The 14111-nt window shown below is 38.6% G+C and overlaps 1 protein-coding gene and 1 long non-coding RNA gene across 2 annotated transcripts; both read right to left on the bottom strand.

Annotated features, from left to right (window-relative positions):
* Positions 1-1797: 1797 nt before the first annotated feature.
* On the bottom strand, positions 1798-3169 carry LOC145449149 (uncharacterized). Its single transcript, XR_013918155.1, has 2 exons — positions 2020-3169; positions 1798-1964 (listed from the first exon to the last, which is right to left on the bottom strand). It is a non-coding gene; the product is annotated as an uncharacterized LOC145449149 (long non-coding RNA).
* A 6899-nt stretch (positions 3170-10068) lies between these two features.
* On the bottom strand, positions 10069-14080 carry LOC145448298 (uncharacterized). The gene is made up of 4 exons (XM_080326667.1): positions 12400-14080; positions 11597-11794; positions 10580-10651; positions 10069-10509 (listed from the first exon to the last, which is right to left on the bottom strand). Exons 1-4 carry the CDS (start codon positions 12460-12462, stop codon positions 10198-10200), a joined length of 645 nt encoding a protein of 214 aa, XP_080182793.1. The 5' UTR covers positions 12463-14080; the 3' UTR covers positions 10069-10197.
* Between the last annotated feature and the right edge of the window lie 31 nt (positions 14081-14111).

Below are 14111 nucleotides of genomic sequence, written 5' to 3'. Positions count from 1 at the left end.
TTATTATTCAGGTTATCAATTGGTTTCAATATTGAATCCAGCTGCATGAGGTTTCCTTGAAATAGTTTGGTTTGTATAATCATAGATAGGTTTTGGTATGTATTGATAAATAAAGAGACAAAGTTACTCGATGTGTCTGCTTTACCTGAACATTATCATGGGACATACTTGTTGGATATCATCAGGAATATTTTTTTCAGTTACAGTATGTCAAAATTAAGGTTTAGTTTGGCTGACTAGAGCCGTCTTATGACTCTTGTAAGTGCAAAGCTGGATGTACTTAGATAAAAGAAATGATGAAGTTCTATCCAAAGGAAAAATGGTGCATGGGAAGATCTTGCCATTCAATACAATTCTTTCCTGCATGCTCGAAAGGTATCATCCAAGCAGCTTAAAAAATGCTGGACTAACATGAAGACGAGGTATGCTTTTTGATGGAATTCTAGGAATGTGCCAGGCCAGTTCTAATGCGTATGCATTTCATCAGATCGAAAGAAGATATTACAGAGGAACGGGCCCACATGGCGGCAACTGGAGGCGCTCCAACCAAGGCAGTACCATGTCACAGATGATCCATAGCATGATACCAGAACAATTCAAGCCACATCTTCATCAGCATCTTTGGGTACGGTATGCCATAATAATGGACACTTCATGGATAAAAGCACCATATCATGCAGTGATCCCCACAAATTAGTTTAGTCAACGGTATTCGCTGTTGATATGTGAGCATCGCTGACTCTGGTTATGTAGGTTTTGCTGCGTGTTGGGTTACCGCTTAGCTGTAAAACCTCCAAAATCGCTCCATCTAAATAACTGTAAAACCATATGTTCGCAAACCCGAAAGCTAACACTGAGCGGAATTAACAAAGCACAGTGATTGATAGTCGTGAGGACCATAGCCAGTCAATGGTGATCAGGGTCTAGGACATATCCTCGATGTGGTGTGGTCATCGATATTGTTTATTATTAATGAGCGTTAACTAAAATCTATGTAAATATATACAGATGCATAGCTTCATAAGCATACCGTATAGCAGTTATTAGAATTTATACACATTTGCTATGCAATGAAGGCTTTCTAAATCATATGTCCCTATTTCAGATGTGACTTTCACGACTGCATTAGAATTTATACACATTTGCTATGCAAGGAGGGTTTCTATATCATATGTCCCTATTTCAGATGTGACTTTCACGACTGCAACTCCGGTGGTAAAAGAAACGGAAAAGACAGGGTTGCCAAGAAAGAAACCAAAAAGAGCTGAAGTTAATAACTTCATATCGGATACCAAGTTCTTGGAGCATTAGTTGAAAGTGAAAAAGTTTGAATTAGAAATTGACTGCTTGCAACAGCAAAGGCTCTTAGTGGAGGAGCAGCAGTCCCTTGCTGATCTGCAGTTGGTACTTGTGACCAAGCACCTGTTGATAGCAGATGCAAGGCAAAAGCTTGAAGGCTCGCCTTCACCAGATCTAGTAGTTTAAACTAGTCTACCTACTTTATAAAAGCTTTTATTTTAAGATTCATAGCTTCTGCTTGCAGCACCGTGATGTAAACTCTTTTTGTGGCATTCCCATTATTGATAGTTACTATGCCTCTAATTGCAGCACCAAGACATGAATACGTTTCTTTTGCTATGCTCATTCAACTGCATAAGCTTCGACTTGCAACACCGCACCGCGATATTAATGCTTTTTTTTTGCTATGGCCATAGCCATGTAACTGTGCATTATTGATAGGTACTGTTCCACTTCATTTCTTTCTACCCTGTTCCATTTCGTTCGGTTTTATACAAGTTTCACCGCAGTTTCTTTATTTATGATAACAAATTAAATTGTATTACTAAAGTGGGTTTCTACGATCCGGCGTCTCTGAGCTAGGTAGGCCTCTCAGGGATCCTCGTACATCTCTTGGTGCCTCTACAACTTGCGGGATGACATCAGTTTCATTGTTGATAATGCACCTAAATTTGAAGGGAGTTAAGCGCTTGATATTAAAAAAATCAAGAAATATATTACCTGTGTTTTCTGGCATAGTTGTATAACACTGCTGTTGCAACAATCAAAGCCATTGCTGTGTCGACATTTATCCGTAGACCTAGTGATAAGCAGGAGAACACGCTCTTCCACACTCCAAAAAATCCATTCTATAGTTATTCTGGAGGATATTTGAACCTTGTTATATCGACGTTCAGCAGCTATTTGTCATAAAATCGTGAGGCCCCATTGGCTGCAACTTCACCTTGTGGGAATTCGATGTATGTTGAGCTTTTATGAGCTATGACAATACTGTCCAGGTTCATGTTCCAGCTCCCCAGCAACAACTTGAAAGCTTCCTGTGGCGTAAGAGTGCAAAACAACACGGAACTTCTACAACGGGGGCAAGGGTAGACCTTTGTTGGATGGGTTGGTAAGGTCACACTGCAGGACCTCCATAAATCCACTAACACAGGCTTTCGTTAAGCCTATAGCGATCAGAACACAGTTCCTCAGTGAGGTATTCCAATGGATTATCAAAATCTGTAAGGTACTTCTGTACTTGCTGCAGCCTGTTTCCATCCATTTGCATGTAATATTCTAACATATCTATGTCCATATCCATTTTATCTGAAAGGAATGAAACACGTACCGTATGCCTGTCTGCCGATATGGAATCGGTGCCTCGTGCACACCAAAGATCCTACTAATTGTACACGCGGTGTGATACTGCACACCAAATATATTACGCTAAACATACCGGGATTCCAACCCTGGAGGGTATCTTAACATTTCATATCGAGCGAACGCACATGTAGCGAATAGTGCCAGACATGTCGAAAATGTCTTTGAATATGAAGCCTCTACTCCAATGGAGTTCAAGGAAGCCTTTACTCCGTTGCGCAAGACTTGAGTTTGAGGCATCTCTGATTACTGGCCTTAGTCCTTAAATATACTCCTGATATTTATGCTTTGATAGCCGCGCCAGTGGCTATGTACTGTATCACTAAAGAACCTGTTCTGATTGCCCTATATCCTATTTGCACCACACATACCTGCATTTTTAACAGTCAATCTGGCCGACAACCTGCCGCTTTGCCCGCTTCATGCTATGAAGCGACAACAAATCTGACGAGCATCCGGTCTCTCGACCGTGAATCACGTGTTGCCCATCTATCCGTAGGTTAGTTATCTATAGCCTATATGTACCATTTTAAAAGTTCATTAAGCAACACTCCGGACAGTTTCCCGAGGACCAATCTGATTTTAATATACTCCAATGATCAAAAACGTGGATATAAAAGTAAATTCAAACAATTCCAGGTCCGACACGATGTCCAACTATCACTTTGAAGAGGGCCTATCAATACGCGTAAATTGCGATTATCAGCCGCGCCTATATGTAGCAGTTTCAAAGTTCATTAAGCAACACTCCGGACAGTTTCCCGAGGACCAATCTGGTTTTAATATACTCCAATGATCATGAACGTGGATATAAAAGTAAATCCAAACAATTCCAGGTCCGACACGATGTCCAACTATCACTTTGAAGTGGGCATATCAATACGTGTAAATTGCGATTATCAGCCGCGCCCATGTACAATTTTCAAAGTTCATTAAGCAACACCGCGGACAGTTTCCCGGGACCGAATATGGTTTTAATATACTCCAATGATCATAAACGTGGATATAAAAGTTTTATATCAATGGTTTTATATCAATGTTTATGATGATGATGATGATTAAAACCAGATTGGTCCTCGGGAAACTGTTCTGGGTGTTGCTAAATGAACTTTGAAAATGGTACATGGGCGCGGCTGATATTCGCAATTTAAGCGTTTGATAGGCCAACTGCAAAGTGATAGTTGGACATCGTGTCGGACCTAGAATTGTTTTAATTTACTTTTATATCAAAGCATATGATCATTGGAGTATATTAAAACCAGATTGGTCCTCGGGAAACTGTTCTGGGTGTTGCTAAATGAACTTTGAAAATGGTACATAGGCGCGGCTGATAATCGTAATTTACGCGTATTGAGAGGCCCACTTCAAAGTGATAGTTGGACATCATGTCGGACCTGGAATTGTTTGAATTTACTTTTATATCCACGTTCATGATCATTGGAGTATATTAAAACCAGATTGGTCCTCGGGAAACTGTCCGGAGTGTTGCTTAATGAACTTTGAAAATGGTACATAGGCGGGACTGATAATCGCAATTTACGCAATTTATAGGCCCTCTTCAAAGTGATAGTTGGACATCGTGTCGGACCTAGAATTGTTTAAATTTACTTTTATAGCAAAGGATATGATCATTGGAGTATATTACAACCAGATTGGTCCTCGGGAAAATGTCCAGGGTGTTGCTAAATGAACTTTGAAAATGGTACATAGGCGCGGCTGATATTCGCAATTTACGCGTTTGATAGGCCAACTACAAAGTGATAGTTGGACATCGTGTCGGACCTAGAATTGTTTTAATTTACTTTTATATCAAAGCATATGATCATTGGAGTACATTAAAACCGGATTGGTCCTCGGGAAACTGTTCTGGGTGTTGCTAAATGAACTTTGAAACTGGTACATATAGGCGCGGCTGGTATTCGCAATTTACGCGTTTGATAGGCCAACAACAAAGTGATAGTCGGACATAGAAATGTCCTAATTTACCTTTACCTTAAAGTATATAATTAGATAAGTATAGTAGAATCAGAGTGGTCCTGGGAAGACGGTCCTGGATGATTTTAATTGATATTTGAAAAAGACGTAGACGCGCCACTAATCAGCGAAATTCATAATGACTTTTTTTGTTTATCGATGTGGATGTGATTTCTGTTGACTTAAAACGACAGTGCTAGCATATTAAGCTATATCTTAGTCGACAAACTACCTATAATAGTACTGCTATTCTATATATATATCACATTTTGTATTTTCATGTTCATGGTGTGTCATTTTTTATTTCCGTTTATATGAAAATCGTGCTACGATGATAGCAGTAAAAGAACTGTGACATCGGGAGTAAAGGATCGCTACTGATGCGTGTCGTTCGATATCCTCCTATCTGTTCATAACATCGCATTGTGTCTCATCGCATTGTACATTGTGTGTGACTGTTCAGATGAAAAATATAACCCAACAATTTTATGTTATGTTATAATCATACCATATAGCTCAGTAATCATACACCACTCGATAAACGTAGCAGGGAGAAGCTGTTGAAACAACGACGAGACCAGTTTCCCGAAGACTTTTGAAAGGCTCCCTGATCTGATATGAATCAATTAGGAAATACAGAAAACTCTTGGCATATAGCTTTCAAATTCCATTTACAGAGTTTAAAAGAGAAAGAGAAAGATAGAGAGTTAGGTACTGATTCCGCCGTAATATTTTTAACACTAGCAAGAGGGGGTCAGTAACGAAGTAGCCTACTTCTACTTTTTCGAAGTACTCAAGTAGTTTTCCTCTACTTCTGGTACTTACTCGAGTAGATCCGATTTTCACTACTTCTACTTCTACTTCGTAATATTTGTGATCTACTTACTTACTTTTCGATATTTTCAATTTGTCAAGTAGAAGTATAGTACTATATATAGTTCTATATAGTTTAATCCTCCAATCAGGAAGATAGCCTGAGGAATTTCGGGGTTGTTTTCACGGAGTATCAACATTTAATTTTCATAAAAGTTGAGTAAACCCAGAATTTTCGTAGCGCTTCGCGTTCAGTGGATACGGAGTAACCAGTATGATTTCACGAAAGTATCGGTGAATATAATTTATGTAGCAGGTTGGCGTGGTTCCATTTACACTGCATTGTCGTCCACATGGAATATTTCATCACAGTATATGTGGCCAGAGGTGGTCAGTAACGAAGTACTTCTACTTTTTGGAAGTACTCAAATAGTTTTCCTCTACTTTTGGTACTTACTCAAGTAGTTCTGATTTTCTCTACTTCTACTTCTACTTCGTAATATTTTGTGGTCTACTTACTTACTTTTCGCTATTTTAAGTTTGTCAAGTAGAAGTAGTTTAGTCCCCCAGTACGAGAGATAGCCTGAGGAATTTTGGGGCTTTTTTTCACGGAGCCCCAACATTTAATATTCATAAAAGTCAAGTAAAGCCCAGAAATTTTGTTGCGCTTCGCGCACAGTAGTTATGGAGTGACAAAGTTGTTTTCAGGAAAGTATCAGTGAATGTAATTTAGGTACCAGATTTCTTGGTTCCGCTCACACCGCATTGTCGCCCATATCAAATATTTCATCACAGTTATTATGACCCACCATAACGTTTGAAACTACCGTTTCGCAATCTAGCAATTTCCAATCATATCGTAATATAGCAGCCCATTACGTGTCTTTCTAATCTGGTAAATCCAGTTTTTTTGGACGTTACACCAGTTTTAGTAGATCACTTTTGAAGCTTTATGGTCATTATACACGAAACATAGTTTCCAATTTTTAGAAGTGGTATTTATATTTTACTTTCAATTGCAAGTATCATACTTTGAGTGCTTATTACTTGCAGTTCTTCTGTCTGCAGAACATACATGTTGAAGCATAAAAGCAAGTGAAGGAATTCGTCTATTTTCCGAAAATAAAGCTACACAAAATATAACTTTAAGATCCACAAGCTTTGTTATTAACGTATACTAATCGCGCAGAGTGATGAAACCGTATCCGATAAAACTTCTACGTATTGCTCTTCGCCTAAACGTGTGGGGCCTTATAATATGGGGTAGGGCGCCATGCCATGATATTCTCCAAAACGGGGTCTTCTAGTAAACAAAGGGTTAGTACCGCATTTTCATATCAACACTATAATTTGCATCCCATGATGCGAAAAAATGCTTATTCTGTCGAAAATTGATATCTCCTGAGATGCACCAATACGAATTAATTCCACATAGCTCAATTCGCAGCTTTTGACAGTCCATGCGAACGAATTAAGACTTATTTCAAAACTACTTACTTACTTGAGTAGATTTAAAGTCAGTCAATTCTACTTCTACTTCAAGTAGTTTTAGGTGGCTTATTTAAGAAGTACTTCTACTCGTACTTGAGTTGATTTTTTCAGGGCTACTTCTACTTCTACTTGAGTAGCTTTCTTGACTACTTTGACCACCTCTGTATGTGGCTCATCATAACGTTTGAAACTGATGTTTCGCAATATATAGCATTTACTTATCATATCGTAATCCAGCTGTCCATTGTCCATGGTGTGTCCTAATCTGAAAAAGTGGACTCTGACTTTTTTTTTTTTGTTTCAGAGCTGTTTTAGCATACCACCTTTGAAACTTTCTGGACAAAAAAAATGAAATACATTTTCCGCTTTTAGAAGTAGTATTCATATTTCACTTACAATTCCCAGTATCATATAGTTTGTGATCTAATTAATATCAGTTCTTTTGTCTGGATAACATACATGTTGAAGTATAAAAGCAAGTGTAGTAATGCCTTTAATTTCCGGAAATAAAGCTACACAATATGGCATTCTCACGATCCACCATATTTTTAATTAACGTTTCCTAATCGCGCAAAGTGTTCACACTGTATCCTATATAACTTCTCCGTATTGCTTTCCGACTAAACTACAGGCCTTATAATATGGGGGAGTGCGCCATACCATGATAGTTTCTAAAACGTGCTGTTCGAGTAAACAGAGGATCAGTATCGCATTTCCAGACCAATGCTATCATTTTCATTCCATAATGCGGACGAATGCTTATATGCTGTCGAAAATTGGTTACCTCCTGGTATGTATCAATATGAATCAAGCTCGGCACCTTTCGCATAGCTCAATTTGCACCTTTTGACAATCCATGCGAACAAATTGCGATCGTTTTCACAACTACTTGCTTACTTGAGTAGATTTAAAATCAGTCAATTCTACTTCTACTTCAAGTAGTTTTAGGTTGCTTTTGCAAGAAGTACTTCTACTCGTACTTGAGTAGATTTTTATTCGCTACTTCTACTTCTACTTCTACTTGAGTAGCTTTTTTGACTACTTTGACCACCTCTGACTAGCATCTTGTCCTGCTGTTGTTTTGTTATTTATTTGTCTTTCTTCTTCTGTTATCTGGTTGTTAAAATTAATATACTGTGGTATTCCAATGTTAATGAGGTGACGAGTAATAAATCATTTACATATCATATCATATCGTCATCTGGAGTTAAATTTGTTTTGACGAAGCACTAAATTGTCTGTCTGATATATCAGTTTCATTTTTGTCACCACTAGCCTACTGTGGTGCTCTGATAATTGGAATGCGATAGAATCATTCGGCATATCGAATCTATATATCACATGTCTTCTCCTCCATGCTATACATGAATGCTAAAGAGTTTTCGGACTGCGATTGTCACTCGGACCCGAGAGAAGAAAGAAAGCACTCACAAGGAATGGAAAGGCTATAGTAGAAAGGGCCGCGGCTTCAAAAAGATCATCATCGAAAAGAACTGTGACATCCGGCACTCTAGGCCGAGGTGGCCGTTAGATTAAAAGGATCGCAACTGGGTGTCAATCGACATCCTCCTATCTGTTCAACACATCGCATTGTGTCTTATCGCATTCTACATTGTTTGTTACTTCAGATGAAAAATATAAGTCAACGATTGCGTGATTGATTAGGGTATGTCTGTAAGTGTGTTCCGACTGCGTTGTCCTTCAAAAAGCATGTCTGGAGTATGCCTGGTGTGTCTTTCGACTGCTTTGTCACTCGGTAGAGTAGAAACGTCGGTTATTCTGACCACAATAAGGTCCTCAAATAATTCTCTCCATATGCAGTCAATTTTGAAACGTTACGTGGTTCGCCTCTAACGAATAAAGGCTTTGTACGGTCTCATATTTGCAGACGACCATGCATATATTTTCCAATAACTTGATCAAGTTTGTCAGAGTTCAATATTTCCTATCAATCAGCCGCATCTTTTCATGCAACCACAGAATCTTGACTCCTATCCTAGATAGCCTACAGCACCATGTTGCACTTTCAGCAGTCTATGCTTCAATCGCAAAATACAGTTGTTTTTTGAGAATACGAATTCTCGGCGATATACAGCATATATCAAATTAATAATGTCAAATTCGTAGTATGAATGCGACAAAAGTACACACATCCAAGCTAAATATATACCTCAACTAAAAACCGCATATAACTCTAACTAATACGACAATAGAAGCATTGGCACATAGTAAGCTAATAATTAGGTGAAATTCGGGGCAACAACTAATATCAATTCATATAGTCAGCTAAATTTCTTGTATATCCACTACATTTATACTTCAATTGGTCGACACCTGATCCTAACGGAAACTTAAATGGCACTATCGAATTCAATTATTCCACGACCGATCTAGCGAACTGAAATGAAGGTCGATGAATATTGAAATGATTGACACACGTTAACAACTAACGACCACACATAGCCTATACGCATCGTAAGCATACTGAAAGCTAAACTGAACAGGCGACGCGCCAGGCATGACAGACAGTTTTATTGAATTGGGATCGCAATGAAAATATCATACATGGGGCAACGATCAGATTCGGACAAGAAAATTTTCAGCTTTTCAATATTAGAGCAGCGAATTAGAATTGGACCTACACAGCAGTTTCTTTCCAAAGTAGGCTGGATTTAGAATCCTATCTCCACATTTTTTCCGGACAAGATTCGAATTAGAATTATAGCTACACAGCATTTTGCGGATTGAATTAGAATTAGAATTACTGAAGTCGCGGAATCTTGGAAATTGAATCAAGTTCCGTTCATATCAAACCAGAGTTCGTTTTCAGACGCACAAGGATAGCAGATGTCTGTATAGTACAGCAAGCTTGGATCGTTTTCTACCATGCAGTTCTCTTGCAGCATTTTCAAGAAGCTCGATTGGAATTAAAATGAGAGCTTAGAAACATTTCACAAATTAGATTAGAATTGGTATTAGAGCAAAAAAACGTTTCACAAATTTGATTATAAATAGATCACCGGAAATTCGCTCTAATTAGTTTAATTCGACAACTAGAATTGCCTATAGTTGTCCAAGTCTGACAGTAACAAGACAACTATGTTTAACGATGCATTCCAAACACTCGCGTTAAATATTATTTTCGTCTATTTCTGCATATAAATATATCGAAATGTCAATCAATCAATTCAACCAATTTTAGTGTCGTATAAGGTATCCGATCGCGATTTCTTTTCGGAGACTACGATCATACTTTTTTTACAGAAAAAATAAAGCCGCTATTGCCGGTATCGCTGCTATAACCTTCCCGACAACTTCAATAATTTTCACGCCTTTCTTCAGGATCTTAAAAATGCGACCGAAGATCGAGTAATTTTCTTCATTTAATTTCCTCGTGTCGGCATATTTGCTTTCGAGGTCATCGGGTATCTTTTTGAGATGATCTTGAACCAGTTGTTGGGAACGCTGATGCTTGTTATACTGATTTTCGTGTTCCGTAGTCAAGTACGATACAATCTCGTCATGCAACTTTCGAAGCTCCTTTTCCTCCATGTAACCGTTTGTCAGAATCTGCGTCAATGTTCGCGAATCAGTCGATAAAACTTCAGAGCGCGAATCCACCATGTACCTAGTTACTCACTGAACTTATTGTCTTTTCGTACTGTAATTGTACGTTGTGGCTTTGATAGTCGAGGTATTTCTTGAATCGATTCTGGAAAATATGAATTTGGCTTATTTAGTATATAAAATAGGGCTGTTCAAAAATAACTTTTTTCCCCCGGTTTTGAGCCATTCACTGGTTGAATTGTCAGGTAAACCACCAATCAAGGGTAATCCGATAATTATCAACAAAAAACTGAAATAACTCCGCTTCAACTAGTTGGAATTGAGTCAAATGTTTTTGCATCGTCTTTTTATCGGGTTGACAAAAAAATTTAAAAAAAAATTACCCAATAAATTAAAATTTTACTCGATCTGCAAAGTCTTATACTGGTTAGAATTGGTGTGCAGCGTTTTTTTAGTGTAACCTCACAATTTAATCAGTGAATGGCTGGAATCCGAAAAAAGGAGTTATTTTTCAACAGCCCTAATATACAATCGTGTGCATTATGGTAGAGACAAATGAATCTATTTAAACGAATTCAGTTTCTTTGTTATCCAGTCTCAACAATGACGAATCTCAAAAGAATGCATTTCGAACATTGGATCTTATCAGGCTTGCAGCTTTCTGAGGTCAATCAAAATTACATGGGATGTACCAGGTATACTAGATAATTGTAGGTGGCTAATTATAATTGTCAAAAAATATATTTGGGATTAAACTTGATTTGTGAAATGTTTCTATTCCATAATATTGATCGCAACGTATGGTATGGATTATGGTAACCCTAGGATATGAACTGAGTTGTATATATTTCTTTATGCTTTGGAATTTAGGTCAATTTCCGTGTTTTTCCGAATTCAGCGATTCGAATTCCAACCTAATTTAAGAAATTCTGATACGTGGGGTTTTGGTGATGCGACACGCCCTAACCGAGTCAGCGAAAACACAAAATGCATGTATATGTATATATACAGCCAGGATCCAGCATTACACATACAGCAACTCCTCAGGATTTATATGTTCATAATGTTATCTAAAATAAGTCGAGTATACCTTATTTTCCTCATTTATTCTGGTGAACCTTTCAATTTCGTCCTGTATACGCCCAATGAACTGGGCGTGTTGGATATCGGCGTCATTGGTATCGAGTTGTTGTTCGAACAACACCACGTCATGCATGTGAACGGCATTGGTACGTTCAAAATCACATAATTCTTTGAGTTTGTGCTCTTCAATGTACTCCGACGTGCTCTAAGACACAGATTTCATCAGCAATTGAACAGAAATTGAAAGATAAATTTTCGGAATATGACAAACACGTTATCTTCTCACGATTAGAGTAACAAATACAGGTTTTCTTCCTCTAAATTAAATTGATTTTGCGACCATATTCGCCGCAAGCCACGGTTCCGTGCCAGATTTTCGGGACAATCGTTTGGATTGGAGCGGGAAATTGGACATGTGTTACTGCGTGTAATTAATTCCTTCCTCCAAAGGCTTTGCGAATGTTGATCATAGTAAATGCGGCAATCCAGCTCGATTTGTTGTTGGAATCAGCAAATAATTGCCGCGACGCAAGCTTCTCAGTATACTCCTTTGTGCTCGGCGTAAATAACGAATTACGCACTTTCTCGTTTGTAATCATCTGCTACGGGTAGTAATTCGTGTCTGCGAATTAATGCGCAATGCCGCCTGCCGGCAGTACAACTCCATACACGACGTATTGTGCGTTGAATTACGTTTTAAGTCGTTTGGTCGTATCTCATTGTGTGTTACACACGGATACTGTCATGAAAAGTGGGTTGCCAACTGGAAAGGGCTGGAAATCACTGCTATATATATGAATATACACTCACTTGGGCTATTTTGCCGCGGAAATCCAAGATTAGCTCCATTTGCTTTCGTAGCAGAATTTTCATTTTCGAGTCCTGCTTGCAAAGAAATTATAGAAAGATAATATTGATTTATTCATTTTATCCATTAAATTCATCCGCATCAAGAAGCGGTCAAAATAGTCACCATTGCTACTCAAATGGAAACAATGACAAACATTTTTACTCAAGTACAAATACTAGTTGGAAGACATGCCAAAACTACTTTAAGTGGGAAATATATGTTTGAGAAATATTAGAAGATATATGTATCAGAAGTGTCATAAATGATCGAATAGTATTTGAAAACTCAGATTATTTGCCGGGTGAGAATGCGAATTGTGCCGTAATTGTGTATATACGCCTGAAAAAACACGTAGTGTAAGCCTACTGACGATTTGCACGAAAATTCGTCGACGTTTACGATATGGGGATGCTGGAACCATCGAAATCGTCGTCGGCTCAACAGTATTTGCACGTGGATATAGATGATTGGCACGGAATGGGTGTTTTATTGATGCTGACCGCCGACCGTAAAAATGCGGCATAACGATGTAGTCCTGATTAATGATATTTTTGGTCTGCTTATGACAGTGATCGGAAGCCCATTTCGTCAAAGGAGCCCTATTCCCCCGATATTTTCAATTGTCAATGTGAATCCACTGTGACGACACAATCAAATATTCGTGACGTCATGACTAAAAAAAAAACAATAAAACATATTTTAAACTAGGGCCTTGTTTTAAGCATGCTTGTTTTAAATTGATTTTTGTTTTAAATGCAGCCCCAAGTAAAAAAATAGCCTACTATTTCAAGTACCAATTCAAGTAGGAATTAGATCAGTGGTTCCCAACCTTTTTCGGCGTCAGGGCCAAATTTAGAATTTCAGAGTACGGTCGGGGCCGCACGAATACCAGGGCAATGAAACGGACCCACAATAGCCATCAAAATATGAAAATTGGCATTGTTCCGATCAATCGCTTGACGCCATTGGCCATTGTGTTGCTGCGCTCCTATTGTTCAGAACAATCGACCTTTGGTGGCTATTTCGGAGTAGTTTTATTGCCCTGGCGAGATTTCAATTCGCATTTTTGGAATCAGTGCGACACTAGCTTTCGATGAAGACCGGACCTATCAAATTATGCGGACGCGTCGGTCGTGAACTATAGGACTAACAATTATGCTGCTTTCGGGGCGATTTAGTGAGTCAGGTTTTATCGCCTAGACGCGCTAAGTGCCAAATTTTTTTTGTAATTCATGATTGAATCGGTCAATATGATCGGGAATTGCATATATATTGCCATCAATTTTTATTCTCTCTCTGCTCACGTAATCAGTTTTACAGGTAGAGCCGAGGGAGGTGTGTTTGAAAAGGTAGGGCCCCTCAATAATAATTAAAAATCTTCGTGCGTATACCCGTAGCAGGGCTGTGGAGTCGGTAAATTTTACCACCGACTCCGGCTCCGACTCCGACTCCACACATTTTCAACATACCGACTCCGACTCCTGAGTTTTTAAACGTACCGACTCCGACTCCGACTTCTGGGTCTTTAAACGTACCGACTCCGACTCCGACTCCCGACTCCGACTCCAGCATTATTACCAATTTACTTCGAAAATTATATGCCACGTTGTCGGTTGATTGACTATCATACAGCCATTAAACATATGCAAATATATGATTAGCGGTGACATGC

The sequence above is a fragment of the Botryllus schlosseri genome, chromosome 10, assembly GCF_051294905.1.
Source record: "Botryllus schlosseri isolate E-star chromosome 10, Bs_hap1, whole genome shotgun sequence".
Classification (NCBI taxonomy): domain Eukaryota; kingdom Metazoa; phylum Chordata; class Ascidiacea; order Stolidobranchia; family Styelidae; genus Botryllus; species Botryllus schlosseri.
Note: the sequence above shows the minus strand (reverse complement) of the source record. Positions and strands in the feature narration are given on the sequence as shown.

Excerpts from the sequence above, each read along its gene's own strand:
- LOC145448298 (XM_080326667.1), bottom strand. The coding sequence starts at position 12,462 with ATGAAAATTCTGCTACGAAAGCAAATGGAGCTAATCTTGGATTTCCGC. Across the intron at positions 10,652-11,596 it reads GAATAAATGAGGAAAATAAG|AATCGATTCAAGAAATACCT; the intron begins GTATACTCGACT and ends CATATTTTCCAG. Across the intron at positions 10,510-10,579 it reads ACGAAAAGACAATAAGTTCA|ATTCTGACAAACGGTTACAT; the intron begins GTGAGTAACTAG and ends ACATTGACGCAG.